This window comes from Taurulus bubalis, assembly GCF_910589615.1.
Source record: "Taurulus bubalis genome assembly, chromosome: 2".
Classification (NCBI taxonomy): Eukaryota; Metazoa; Chordata; class Actinopteri; order Perciformes; family Cottidae; genus Taurulus; species Taurulus bubalis.
This window is the reverse complement of record NC_136590.1, coordinates 9,382,190-9,397,669: the sequence shown is the minus strand read 5'-3', so window position 1 is coordinate 9,397,669 and position 15,480 is coordinate 9,382,190. Positions and strand designations below refer to the sequence as shown.

General features: G+C 42.0%; 1 protein-coding gene across 1 annotated transcript; it reads right to left on the bottom strand.

The window, feature by feature from the left end:
* Positions 1-2,273: 2,273 nt before the first annotated feature.
* sec31b (SEC31 homolog B, COPII coat complex component) lies at positions 2,274-15,290 on the bottom strand. The gene is made up of 26 exons (XM_079214165.1): positions 15,252-15,290; positions 14,267-14,513; positions 13,481-13,676; positions 13,269-13,364; positions 12,768-12,908; positions 11,879-12,021; positions 11,687-11,786; positions 11,415-11,576; positions 10,848-11,000; positions 10,523-10,753; positions 10,365-10,439; positions 10,160-10,252; positions 9,933-10,050; positions 9,608-9,786; positions 9,397-9,523; positions 9,059-9,204; positions 8,315-8,488; positions 8,078-8,230; positions 7,758-7,950; positions 6,842-7,240; positions 6,701-6,739; positions 5,499-5,557; positions 4,440-4,565; positions 4,233-4,352; positions 4,086-4,157; positions 2,274-3,621 (listed from the first exon to the last, which is right to left on the bottom strand). The coding sequence occupies exons 2-26, from the start codon at positions 14,467-14,469 to the stop codon at positions 3,442-3,444; spliced, it is 3,678 nt and encodes a 1,225-aa protein (XP_079070291.1). The 5' UTR covers positions 14,470-14,513; positions 15,252-15,290; the 3' UTR covers positions 2,274-3,441.
* Positions 15,291-15,480: the final 190 nt, after the last annotated feature.

The following is a 15,480-nucleotide window of genomic DNA, read 5'->3' as shown; positions in this document are numbered from 1 at the left end:
TCAAGTAAAAGTAAAATGTAGCAGTATATAATTAAAATTAATATATATCAAATGATTGGATTATAATTATTGATGCAAGTGTGCAAGAATCCCTTTACTATTGATAAAAGGTGGAGCTACTGCTCGCTACTATTTAATCTATAATAATACCTCAGAATGTATTTGTTGGTTATATTTCGTATTAATAATGTGAATTTGCAAAAAGCAACTGCAGTTGCCAGACACATTTTCCACTTAGCATGCAGAAGTAGAAGTATAAAAGTAGCATACAATGGAAGTACTTCACTGTATTTTGGCAGCAACATAAAGTCCTGCTTCATATTAGAAGGCAGAGTTACCCTCGGCACATTGCAGAAGTATTAAAGTCCTGAGGCTACAGTGACCCGCACAGGCGGAGCAACAGCATGACTCAGGCCGCGGCTGTGGTGTGATGTGTGGCGAGGTAACACTATACGAGCATCGGACCAGACGGAGACGACGGGAGGTTACTGCCGTTCAACCCCCCCCAAAAAACATCCAGGCTGCACAGCACACAGCGTCTGACTCCCACCGGCCAATCAGCGGCGAGGTCCTGACTTGTGATCCTCCTGCGCCAATGGCGGACGGGCGCGTGAACACGTCTGTGACGACTACATGTGAACTTACATGTGGCACGCATTAAAGCTAGAAAATGCCGGCAGAGTAAAATTAGCTGACCTGGTAACATATAAATCAGACATCGGCACCCAGATCGATGACGTGTTGAGCTTTATTTGAGCTTCCGGTCTAACAGAGCGTCATCAGAGCATTGCAATGCTAAAATACCATTCCAGTCAATAGGCTCGTTCGAGATGAGCCAGTTCTGCGCAGAATCGATCGGCGCGCAATGCATGCCGGTTAGATTTGTGTCCGACTTGGTCCCGACTTGCTCTGACGTCATGCACACGTGGTCAACGGTACTCTCACGAGACCAAGCCGGCTGTCGATTTCAGAGTCAGTCGCCGCAGTTGCTCTCAAACGACTGCTTGGCCCAGTGCATGATGGGAAACGCCTGGCTCTCGCCACATCAGAGAGCTGATTGACTCTTAGATCTGACAGCAAACACCACGTGTTGTAGAAAATCCTTATTTTATGTGTAGTTGTAATACTTAACCCTCGATTATTGACTATTCGTCTCATGTTTAATCTTAAAAACACATCTTGTGTGGTTGATAATACAAAATCGTATTTTCATTACACGTATCTAAACCAGTAGTAATGTATTTCACAGGCAGACATACAAATACCAAAGGATGCAGCTACACAGTCATTTCTACATAAATATATATATTTATAAACACATATAATAAATGATCTGTAAACTACAAGGAAACAAAAGTTCGGAACTAACAGGAAGTACTTTTTCCCGTGACTTCCTTTGTTTACTTTGAAGGCAGCTGACAACTGTCCGACTTGATTGCAGATTTTTGTCAACGCCTCCTGCTGCGGCCGCCTGCTCTCGTCTGGATTCCAGGTGAGGCGCAGCTCTAACGAACGAGCCTATTGAATGCAACACACCTGTGCACACCCTGCTGGTAAGCTCCTCCTCCTTTTTAGTGTTGAATGGAGCTGCGAGGCAAATGGAAGACACATTTACTCCAAGACACAAAATATAGCAAACAATACACAACCAGGAAGCACCAGAGGGCTATGAACAATAAAACACAAATTCTGCTTTAGAAATGAAGAAAAGCAAAATCTTGGACTATGGCATAACACTCATATCAAAAATACTGGTTGAGGATACAGGCTGTAACAAAAAGGGCTTCACTAATTCATTATTTAATAGTGCATTATAGAGTAATACACCATTCATCAGTAACAGGATTAGGGTCAAAATAGTTTATGATTAATAAAGTGTCAGTCACCAATTTTGCATTATTAATAGGATGGATAGGATATATACTTTATTCATCCACAGGGGGAAATTGTGTTGTGGCAGCAGAAAGCAGAGTTACATATAAGACATTTAAGTGTGTAAATATAGTATATACAGTGAAAGCGGTGCTAGAGTTATTGAGGTTGATTCAATTGAGGGAAGATCTGGCCAGGGGTGATTTATTATAGTTTTATAGCAGTGGGCAGGAACGTTCTCCTGTATCGGTCCTTGTGACAGCGATAGTATGTTTTAGCAAGTATGTTAATGAAGGGATCACAGGTTGCTCACTTTCTAATAAAACAGGAAAAGGTAATGAGAGATAGATGCATGTATCAATTAATATCTTTGAAGAAATTGCTCAAGCCTCAAAACCTTTGAAGTGAAGATTTATTTGAAAAAGATACCGACATGAGTAAAGTAAGCAATGTGGATTGTATAAATGTCTGTGGAACCAAAACGAGCACACGGAGGCACTTTACTGCCTTCTGTTGCCACGTTACACCGAGATATTCAGCTGCAAACCTCAGATTACATGTTCTCGTTTGTCAGTTCATTTATGTTGGTAATCATCGTATGATCTAATCTAAAACAAATAAGATTAAAATAAAAAAAACTTCAGAGTTACAAAAGGATAAGACGTAACCTGGGTAGAAAGATGAGTGAGATCATCTTTAAGGGTGCAGCACGGATGTCAATTCATTCGCAGTTCAACATAAATTAGTCATTTTTGCTTATGAGCTGCCATGTGAACTCAGCAGGAAAAAACATGCACACTGAAGAAAGTCTGACGGTAAAAAGAGAAAAGATTCAATCGTTCACACAACCTATCAGGAAACAACACTGCTAAGAAATGAAACTCAACAGAAACTTGACATTTACCGTATGGCATTCTTCTGCAGCGCTTTGGCCCAAAAGTTCAACTTTACACAATCGGTTACAGCAGGTGAAGAGAACAATCAGTATTATGCACGTGTTTCCTTGATGCTTGTTGTGATAGATACAAAGTATAAATATCGGTGTGTTTTCTCACTTACAGAAACTACACCGACAGGATAGATAGTAAGATGAACCCAATTTTATTGGCACCATTTCCACCCCTTCTGTGGACGTAAGAGCTGCTAGTCCCGGATGTTTTCTTTAGAGCACTAAGTGTATTCAATCAAGCGTATGAGAAGAAAAATATGCACCAGTGTAATGTGGACTATGTAAATGCAACACCGCCTTGATTCAAACTTTGTATATTACACCAACCGTTGAATTTACACAGAATCACAACTTTCAGAATACATTCATTTTATCGTAAAATCACCACAGCAACATCGACAAATCTCTACAAAAACCCACCTCACTGCCCACATCAGCCACCAGGAAGGAATATTTATGTATGGAGTGATGGAGACCACAATCTGCAATATCATCAGTAATTATTCTCATTATCAAAGCACGTCATCAGGTCAAAAAGAAATAAATACATATATAACAATGTGATAACACTGAAGTCTGGTTGGTGGTGTCTTTCCACCATCCTCCCCTCCCCCTTTGGGTTAAACGCCCAGCTTGTTGGCGATGGTCATGACCACTTTGAGGATGGGCATGAAGGCGGAGATCTCGCTGAAGTTGCTGCTGCTGACAATCTGAGTGTGGACCTCCAGACCCCGCTGGTAATTATGGCTCACCACACAGCGGCTGATCTCGTGGAGCCCGTTCAGAATGTTGTGAGAGAGCTGAGAGATCGGCAGGGAAACATTATGAGATGTTACTATGTGGCAGCTCATGTTAAGACAATACAAAGCCAGAAGATTCACAGTGCCCATGAAGAAATCTTCAAATTGCTTGTTTTGTCTGACCAACAATCCAAAACCTACGTGTTTTTTTTGCATTACTGCTGGATAAATTACTTTAATGACTATCAAAACTGTTAATAAATCAGTGTTTAATTTTGATAGACCTGCAGTGAAGCTCACATTATTTGGGTTAGCACTTATATGCTATGCTAGCTTCTGAAATTATATTAAATATGTACATATTCTGCTTTTGTTATTTTAATGAATGAAGCTGTGAATAAAGACCTACCCGGCATTACGGGGCATAGCGAGTTCTTTGAACTGGGCAGAGTGAGGATGTTCACGTCACTTTTAACTTTAGCACACGGCTAATTTATTTTCTTGTACATGCAATAATTTCTTACCGACTGCTCCCTCAGCTTGTCATACAGGTATCCCAAACGTTTGGCTGCATCATCAAGTTTTCTTTTTGTTTGCTGAAAAAGGAAATATTTGTAATCATTCGATAATACATTTGGATGCAGCCGCACACAAACAACAGTGAAACTTACTGGGTCTCCCGCTGCGAGTTGGCAGCGCTGCACCAGACTGTCAAAGGTGGATTTCAGGACCATGTGATCAGCAGGGATTTCTTTCTGCTCCACCCTCTCGGCTGGCAGCTGCTGGAGAAGCTGAGGAAAAACGAGGACATAAATACAAGGTGTTTACAGTGTTTGCCGAGGGAGAAATCAGGGAACAGCCCCTTGTCACACACCAACCTGAACACTGGGCTCCTGGGGAGCTCCGGGGGGGACTTGGGCATGGTTGTGGGGCTGAGGAGCCTCCACAGGGAATCCCATCACAGGGGCAGTGATGGGGGCTGGTGGAGTGTAGTTATCAGGGAGCTGAGAGCACACGACAGGAAGATACATCCAGTCAGGGACAAGAAACACTGAAATCAATCATTTATGTATTTTGTGTGGCTACTTAGAGGAAAAGCTGACTAATGTTCAACTTAAGTTTGTTTGTCTGTCTGGTTTTTGGGGTTGAACAGGTCGCAGGTTTATCAGAGCTTGTTTGCTGAAAACATCCGCCCTCTGCTGCTGGAAATTAGGTTAATGAGAGCACAATCCAATTTCTCTGAGGGTTTGTCAATGTGCCCTTTCAAATTACATCTAGTCATTTAATTTATTGGTATTAATCAAATATCCATCAGTGCAGCTTTACGAATGGACATTACATTATTGAACTGAGCTGTTGTTGTGTTGAATTATTTAACCTTGCCCATAACTGCTACACAGCACTGAACTACGTGTATCACACCTCGTAGATCAGGGATTCTCAACAAGTGGTACTTTTACCCCACGGTTTATTCTGCTGTCAACAGAGGGCAAGATGTAGAGCAACAAAGAAAAAAATTATGATTTGATCAAAAAAACGAAATGAAAACTCAATAGAACTACAGTTTGGTTCGTGGCTGGTCTTTTCTTCATCTTTTGTACTATTGTAATGAAAACTCAGCAAATAAACAGATGATTTGACATAGAGCTAAAAGTAACAGAAAATTAAATTATGAAAGAGGCCAAATCTAAGCATCGCCAGTTGCAGAATTATTATGTTGTGATTTATTTTTCTTAAAAAAAAAAAAAATAGACAAGGAAGGGGATTTACTAAAAGTTTGATTTGACCTGTGCTAACATCATTGGTTGTAGACTGGAATACTAAATGAAGGAAACACATTTGCAAGCATATTCTAATTAATTACATTTAGTACATAAAGTAATACACAGACTGGACAAAATGAACCAAAAAGTCTAAATTGATAAATACACACATACCTTCTTCTTTCTGGGTCCACCTCGTACTGCTGGTGGGTCATTCCAGCCTTCGTGGGGTCCTAAATCAGAAGACGAGGGAGAATTTGAATTGTGACTCGTGGCATTTTTTTGTGCTCACACTCAAGCAGTCAAAGATTGTCAGCACAAGACAACCTCTTTGATCCAAGGTTAGTCTACATGGCAAAAACGTGTCATTAAGCCAAAGACTCGAACAGCTTATGCGGAAAACAAAGCAGCAAATATGAGCAAACGTTCCGACGGCATCTTAAAGATCACTCAACAGTAACAATATCCCAATGCTGAATGATAAAAAGCATTGCATAAATATCTTTTGGTGCACAAATGTGTATGTATCAATTGAAAATGTAAAAAGATTCTCCACTACACCGCTCGTATGCTAACTTTTCCACACCTGAGCTTTTTTAAAGATAACAGAATTCAACAAACTCCATTAAATAAACGGAACAATTATTCTTCAACTCAAAACAAACATTTTATGAAAATAAATAGAAAGCTGGAAAACTCCTAGCTAATTATATCAGACAGTCCGCAGCTGTTAAAACTATCCCTGATTTCCAGTTTGCTCATAACCACCCAAAGAATCGTCGCACATCCTAACAAGATTAGATTTTTTTTACCTGGAAAGTCAAATAAAGACCCATCATTTTAACAGTACAAAGGAAGTGCTCTTTATCCTGGCTCCAGAAATACTTTGATATTGTTTTGACTGAGTCATTTTATAGGCTTATTGAAGACTTTCCCTTTCGCTGAAGAAACTGATCACAGTACTTTAACAGATGTACTTAGGTTTTCCATATGTTTTGTAATATGCATTAGTGAACAATCTTTACCCGTTTCCCATAACCTGAAAAGAGTCTTCATTGATGACAATGTTAATACTAAGAGAGCAGACACTGTGTGATCCAAAATAATCTACAGCATCTTGATTTGAGACTGGAAGATGTGGTTTTGTTTACTGTGTTTGAAGCCGACATCCATACAAATAAGGAAGTCACCACATTATCCTCAAGCATATAGCAGCATTAGCAAACACCACCAACAATACACTGAGTGACCAGTAAAACATGTATAATGGAGTGCAATCTAATATAAAAAAGGTGGGTTTTTGTTTTGTTTAGGTGTTTTTTCTGGTCACTCAAATGTATAATTTGCTGCACTCCATACCCAACCCTATCAGTCACCTTGATAGTCAGACTGGGAATTCAGCCAGGGAAAGAATCCTGCAAGTCAAATGAGGTGGACAGCGGTTGATGATGATTCAATAACCATCAACAACAGACTCCTGATGGCAACTGTTACATGTCGAGCAACATGAGATCTACCTGTAGGAGGAGGAGCCACAGCTGGGGCCAAGAAGGGCTTTACAGCAGGAGCTCCGGGGCCTCCCTGTGGGTACCCTGATCCGAGAGGGGCATAGGGACCAGATGCCATGGGTTGTGCAGGCCCCTGGTTGTGGAGGCCCCCTGGGTACATGGGAACCGGGGCTCCGGGTTGGGAGCTGGGTGGCATGGGGCCCGTGGGTGAAGAGGCAGACGGCATGAAGCTTGTCGGTGGCACCCCGGGGCTGGGCATGGTAAACAGGCCTCCATGGGTCGATGACGGAGGTGGTAATCGAGGTCCTGATAAGTTAGCAGCTGGCATGGAAGGACCTTGAGGAGGGAAGCCTGAGGGTCCCCCAATAGCCATAGGCTGAGGCTGGAATGGCTGATGAGGAAGGAAACCTGGAAAAGGACAAGTGCCATTAGATCCAACTGTCTGTAGGTCCTTCACATATCTCCAGAACCGCTCATCTGATCTACTTCACACTTAACGGGTGTATTGGGTGTATTACCATGGGAGTGCTTTTGTCCACTTAGGTGCAATTTAGACACGTTCAATAGTAAACTTTGAATAAACAAGCGAACATCGCTCTGCGCAGCAACAGGGGCGGCGCTTCAGGGCTCTGCAGACTTAGTCCACCATGTTGTTGATTGCGCTTCCGCAGGAACTGGAAGCGCAATCAAACTAGTGTGTATTTCCCCAAGTGCAAGATTTTCTGCTAACTTCAAAAACACTGAAAACGTTACCACCAGCAAAATACCTCTGCTAAGAAATACCTCACAATTAAAGTTACTTTGAGTGAAAGAGAGGCATTATCAGCACAATGTACTTCAATTTACTGAACTCTGCTCAGGGTGGAATTTTCAAGTAAAAAAAAAATCTGCCTGAAGTATTTAAAAATAGAATACAACATCAAACCTGGAGCCGGCGCAGGAGCAGGATGTTGAGGGTAGGAAGGCCTCAAGGCAGGGCGGGTCCCACTGGGCGGCAGTACATGAGAAAAAGGCGGCAGACCAGGCCCGGTGTTGGGTGGAGCTTGTGGGGTAAAGATCGACGGCATAGGAGGCTGCTGTGGGGAAGCCTGGGAAGGAGCAGAGGGCTGGTACTGACTCTAAAGTTGGGGGGAAAAAAAATAGCACTATGGTTTAAAGAAAAGTTTAAACATCAATAAATACATGGGAAATATAATCTCGCAAAAATATATGATTTAATGCTTTTGATTAGTAATAAATGTATACCATAATTTGTGCTTTTGGTGTAGGAGTCTGAGCAGCAGGAGTGGGCTTAGCTGTGGGCACATTGACTCTGTTGAGGGAGTTTGGATGGTGCTGTCCAACTGCAGCCTCTTCCTGAGCGTGGAACAGCCTGTCTTTCAGCATTGTGATCCCAGCCTGGGAAGACAGGATTATGTCAACACACACTGGTATTTACCTGTTCTGGGGGATTATAAATGTGTTTGCCGCTATGCCTCTTACTTGGTCTGAGTTCTCAGGCAGGTAGGTCATGGCAATGGCCAGACTGCCCTCTGCAGCCAGTATGCCAGCGTAGCAGGTTAGCTTCTCGGCCAGGATGGGGCTCTGGATCTCAACCTCACTGTTGCGGAGGCGTTCGATTGACTTACGCAGCATCATTACTTTTTCAACCAGATCCTGAAAAATACACAGAAAGTCACATAACACTGTGACGGCTACATCCAGCTACATTACTGCTTTTAATATGTGACTAATGCGTGTTTTATGTTTTTAGTGTATAGTAGCTCTTTTATGATGATTTTAATGTTTTTAAAGTGTCTTTTGAGAAATTTGAAAAGCAATATATAAATAAAATGTAATATTGTTATTATCCTTCAGTGCTCTTAGAATTAGGCTAAAATAGTTCACTTTATGTGCAGCTCATAGAATTGTCTTAAAAGATCTTCTCAAACTTTGCATATCAGAACAAGCAACCATTCTTAATTCCTCACAAGTCAGTGGGATCCTTCTGGTAGACACACGAGATGTCTTTGCAAAATACAATAGTCAATAATTATATTAGTTTATCTTCGGCTGATCTATCGACTATTTTACCAATTAGTGGATTAATCCAAATATATAATTTTACCTGACTATTAGACGACTCTATTGCCTAATTAAGACTATTTATCAGACACACAAACAAAAGATTAAAAAAAGTATTAAAACTGGATTTTGTTCATGCAAAGCAGAGACAAAAGACTGCACCTCTAGACCAAGAGGGGAGGAGCAGTCTCTATGCAAGGCCCAGCACTCCACTAGCTTCTCAATGTTCCCAGAGCAGATGTAGCACAGACAGGCCTGCAGGCAGCGCTTCTCCGTCCTCTCATGCTCCAACCGACCTCCCAGGGTATCTACCAAGAAGAATCTCAGAATTAAAACAACGTGAAAGCCAGAGGGAAGGCTGAAATTAGAGCAGGGAGGCTGAACACATGGTACATGTCATTCAGCAAGTAAAGCAAGTATTCCTGAAACGGTACAGTTTGCCTGGAAGCGAGGCAAGCTGCAGCATGATCATCGTGGAGCCACACTTGTGAGCAACTTACCACACAGACGGGCAAAATCTTCAGGGTGGGCGTAAGTCAGCAGAGCAGCGAGAGCCTCCTTCCAATTGTCTAACTCACAGCTTTGCACTATGTCTCTCCAGTTCTGGGTCACCACTGATGATATGAGCTACAGTTGAGACAGACACACTACATTAAATGTTCTTCCTGTGATTGCACAAACTGAAACGGAATGAATCAAACAGAGGCTTACCATTGAAATGCTGTTCTTTTGAATGCTTAGGTATTTTTGCTGAGTTTTCTTGAGCAGCTCCTCCCCTCCGCTGATGGACAAGAGGATGGCTTCAGCGTAACGGCCGTCGCTGAGACACAAATCCACAGCTCCCTCAAAGTTACCAACCAGCAGCGCCTGGCTTATCAAACCATCGGTGTCTGCAAAAGAACAACACGGTCATTCACCATCAGCGCAGAATGCAGTTACTTTTTCCAATCATGACAATCAATGACAAAGTATTTACATGAAGATATGCATTGTAATCACATCATTAATTGTGTGTGCGGATGAGGGATTTATTTACCACATGAAACAGGGATCTGGAAATTGGAGTTTTCCTTTGGAGACTGAGTAAAGAAGTCTGCCGGTGAACCAGAACCCGAAGTTCTGGCACCACCTATAGCAGTTGCTACATCAGACCTCTGGGAATACAACAAAGGATATGTTACAGTAAACAAGTGCTGCAAACTTGCTAGGCAAATAAACAAAAGAACATCTGAATATAAACACTTTGTGTGCAGACTTGCCAACCTCGGTGGAGAGCCGCTGCATCTTTTCTGCCAGATCTTTGGCATCCACTCCATGGCCATTGTGCTGAAAACTCTTCCCGAGGCATTTTGAAATCTGAATAAGCATAATATTGTTTTACAGCTAACATGATATGAGTCACAGTAACATGCTTATACATGACAGTTAGTAATGAATGGCTAAAGTTATAAATCAAATGGCAGAATACCCTTTTCTCCAGTTCCTCTTTGCTAAAACCTAAAAGTCTGAGGAATTTCACACGGGCTTCATCCTCAAAGTTCACCTGCAAACAGAGAAAGTGAATTAATTCAAACTAAAACAACACTACACTGACTGTCTCAATGTCAAGAGGATGCAAGGGCCCACCAGAAGGAACTTCCATATGTCCTGCTCAGCGTCTGACTTGGCGCTCTGAATCTTGGCCTGGCAGTAGTTGTTGAAGGAGCCCGACTGCAGCGCTGCCTGCAGCTCCCTGGAGCGCTGGAGGAACTCTGTCTCCGTGGTAACCTGGCTAATAAACACTTGTCTGGGGACCGGCTGGGGGCTCTGCACTGGAGGCAGCTTGGGATTCTCAAAGGTTATCAGCTTTCCTCCGAACTGGGGGGGGGAAGAAGAGAAAACAGAACACCAGATCAGTCAAAAACACCTTTTCCATCAACATTCTAATAACATGTTTTAATGTTGCACTTACGGCGAAGGAAGCGCCCACAGGCCTGCGCACCCACTTAGGTGGCTTCTTCAGAGGGGAAACTATGGTGTCCTGCACTACAGGCTGAGGAACTTGCAGTGGGGGGAGCACCTGCCCTGTCCCAAAGGGATCCATTGAATCAAATGAAGAGGATATCTGTTAAATGAAATGTTTAGAATTAAAAACAAGAACACATCTTTGGATTAAAGCTGAAACAGAACATTCATCAGCAACTATTTTTGAGAATTGATGAAGCAACATTTTCCAATTTCACTGGTTTTAGCTTCTTGTTGAATATAAACATCTGCTGGTTTTTAGTCTTGTACAATTGCAAACAGAGTTTTGGGATTTTGGACTATTGGTTATACAAAAAATAGACCTCAATATTTTTTAGACCAACCGAATAATCGCTAAATTGAAAATAATAATCCACTAATTTAAGTATCTTTTAAATTCAATGTTATATAGTCAATGTCAATCCCTTGACACCGACGCCATCTTGTGGACAAAGAAGGCAATATAACACATCACCTTTGGGATTAAATACATTACATTAAAAACAGCAACTACCTTATCAGATGTGCTTTGCTGTTGAGCCTTCAAGCTTCCTCCCATAACGGAGTAGACAGAGATTCTGCCATCAAATGAGGCAGCTGAAAGGAGGGCTGGATTCCTGGGGCACCACTGGACATCGAAACACCACTGGTTTGTTGTTGGAAGCTCATAGATGACCTGAAATAAATTAAATGAGACATGAGAATTCACATCATCGTCGCTAAGCCCCAATAATAAAGGCATGGCAATTCCTGCATAACAGAGAAGCAGCAGTTCATGTTAAATACCTCTCCAGTGTTTGGATTCCAGCAGAGGATCCTGTTGTCTTTAGCACTACTCAGTAGGAGCTCAGAGTCAGCCTGGCTCCAGGATATAGACAGAATCCCCCTGGAAGGAAACGCCAACAGAAAGTATATACAGTATATTCTGCAACATGACAAAAAAAAATCTGAAATGAGCACAAACTGTTCAAGCCTCACCTCGTGTGGCTCTCAAAGACTTTAAGGGGTGAAGTGGCAAAACGGAGGTCCCACATCTGGATGACTGGCATTCGGTCATCTTCAGAGGCTAGCACCAACTGAGTGGCCACATCTGGGTGCCAGAGCATTCCTGAACAGTGCATCTGAAATCACACAAAAGATGGGCTTTAGGATGATAAGAGACTTTCTACAGGGTGTAAAATAATTGTTTTAATTGTGTGTAACTGGAAAACAGCTGCAAAGCTTCAAAATAGTCACTAAGTAAATACTGCCTCCCAAAACATTTAAGATTTGGCTTATAAATTGAGAAAAAAAAGATAACCGTAAACAGTGTTGCAGGTTAAATCGGAGACTTGACATGAAAGCAGGAATAGGAGTTTAGTGTGAGGATGCTGCTCTGTAAGAGCACTGGACTGTCGTGAAAGTGGACAGCAGGCGTGAATAATATATTTCTCATTTTCACAGGTAAAGGTGTATTGAGGAAACTTCAGTAATATTGCTGACCATCTATTTAAACAACCCATTGATCATTCATTTTCAATGATAGGAGTACATATGATACTATGTACTGTATATACTAATTAATTTGTATGTGTTATGTGTTAGTAATCCAGACAGAAGTTAGAGGGTATGGCTGAGTGATGACCATAGAAAGCCAGTCTGTCTGCCTTTGTTTTTCTGTAATTTGACCGGCCAACGGTCCGACTCTACATAGATTGTGGTACCGTGGCCGTTGTGTATAAGCAGACAAAGCCTGAGAACAACCGCTTTACAGAGGTTCAATCATCTGGAAATGTTGTGGCAGATTATTGATTGATTCATGATAAATTTAGTGTTTTGGGCAGAAGATAACTTCGGACTTAATGTCATTTGTATTAAAGCCACAAACCCTGTTGCTGTGGTCGCTGATCTTGATGATGGGCTCGTTTTTTCTCAGATCCCACACGACTGCTTTCCCACTGGGGCTGGAAGAGGCCATGATGTGCTGAACCTGCCTGTTCCAGGACACAACACTGATGTCTTCAGCAGGCTGAAAAACGAGACAAAGGCTGTTACTGTCAAAACAAATCTGACTTTTCATGAAATTGATGAATGGCTTGCTGGGAACATGTTCATTTTATCAGAAAAATGTCCATGTGTTTTTATTAACCCCACTGTAAGAGAAGATATACAACACGGCATGTGAAATGGAAACCACAAGCAAACCTTCTCGTGGCTTTTAGTATAAACTCAAATACATGAAACTAGAAAAGGTAAAGAAACAAAAACAAATCTGCCAGTTGTGGTTTCTAACAGTAAATAAGGGCAGACAGAAATAATTCAACTCATCTCTCACAACACACGTGTGTGAACTTCACCAAACTCACGATATCTCAAATCACACACCCACCTGCGTCTTTGTTCCTGGTGTCATAGGACTGTTAAAGTTGTTCAGATCCCAGATATATATCTCTGAATCGTTTGCTCCTGAAGCGAGGAGATTACTCTGGGAGAGGAAAAATTGAGAACAATCAATATTGTGTATAGCAGCACCAGGAAAGTTATGTCCTTCTGTGTAAACTGTCTATAATGACACAAAAGATTTCTCTTTAAGACATTTACCTGAAAAGGGTTGAAATCGAGTGCTCGGATGGGTCCTGTGTGTTTGTCAGACTGCCCCACTATTGCATCTGCACCGGAGCTCATTATGACCTCTGGGTTATATACAGTTAATGTGCCACTTTCACTGCCACCAACCAGTCTCCCTCCAGTACCATCGGCTCCCATTCCAAAATCCACCCATACGATACTGTGCAACCTTTGGAATATGAAAATTAAAGTGAGTTATTTATTACAAATAGCATACATAGCACTTGGTGTTTAGGTGAGCAGTCATCTGTATACTTCTCCAAAAGCAATGTTTAACTGTCTAACACTCTGTCTTTAGAGTCAAAATAACCCATAATGTATTAAAAAAAAAGAGAAAGTGGGAAAGAATATAACATGGATTTAGTGTATTCACTTGGAATGAGCCATTAAATCTTTCAAATCTTGGCCAAATCTTTTGAAGGGAACACCAGATATGATACAAGATTGAGAATAAGAATACAGATTCATGGGTTATGTGTCAGATACTTATTCAATGTAAATGATTCACATGAATCAAACATTAGCTCGATTAAAAAAAATAATCTCCAATGCCAGATCTGAAGGGGTGAAGTGCGCGTTGATATAGGATACCTCCTAAAAATGTTGAGCATTATCAGGATACAAAATTAAAACCGATACTACCAGAATACTGTAACTTCCAAATGTATACAAGCCCTACTTATGTGACTTCTCTCCAGTGGCTTATACTGACAGAGGTAGCATCTTGTATCTTATTTGTGCATCACCTCTATAATGTACCTGTTTGAGGTGGGTAATGTCCCTTTGAGCTGCATGTCCAGAGATGGATCTGAGAAGTCCACCTCAAATATCTCCAGGGCAGCTGTGGTGTTGAAAGAGGCATCCAGCTGTTGCGCTGATGTTCCTAAGGCCAGGTGGATAGGATGGTGCTGGGCAGGACTCCATGCCTGGTGGGCAGTCCTTTGGATCTCCTTCAGCCTCATATTCCTCAACAAGTTTCAAGTCCTGGACAGACGAACGGACTCCACTACATACAAGATAACACACGTCTTTTGCTTAACAATTGGTGGGGATTAACAATACACTGTTAAGCACCGTACAAACCTCCACTCACAGCTCAAACACTCCTACCTTGTCTCCAACAAGGTGTCACCCTGATGTTGCGTTCAAACACAAACTGTTGCGAAAATGTGCAACACTGTGTGTGAACGCAGCATGACAGGTTGTCTCCGACTATTCCCTGGAACTGCTGGCTAACGTCAACTCACCGCTAACGTTCACTGGTGTTACAACATGTTTAACATACCCACAGTACAGGTCAACCACATCCTAGTGCAGTAACCGGTGATATTATCGACGTTAAATTGTCGCCAAGTCACTAAGAAATCAATTCAACGTGAACTAACCTGATACGTGTCGCCAGTTAGCTCATGCTAGCATTTCGCAATTGCGTCTCTAAACACGTCTCGTACAACCATGGTTGAACACATTGAACACAGGATATCTGCTCGCCGCCATTACCTACCCATCACTTCAGTAAAAGGGACGAGTTTAGGTAGTATGCATGCCACTACATAAGACGTCGTACAGGCTAACAGGATAACGTTAGCTCCAGTGTATAACCGGAACCGACGCTGCTTCTAGCTAGCAAATCAGTTTTACAGCCACCACCCTTTGCTCCCATATTTCAACAGAAACGCAGTGTATCAGACACGTTTGAGCCCAGCAAAGAAAAAGACACACATGTCTTTTGAGAGTAACTCACATCAACTGTCTTTCTCACAGCTCGACTGTCAGCATCCACAACAAGCCGGAGAGCCAGCTACTTCTCAGCAAAAGCTAGCAGCTTAGCCGCAGGCGGATATCGCTCAAAGTACTTTGCCGTGTTGTCATTGAGCTACGGTGGCCGACACGGACATTTCGCGTCATTGGACGTGGCCTAAGGTAACCCAGACGTTACCATTGACCCAACATTTATTTTTGTAAATTCTATG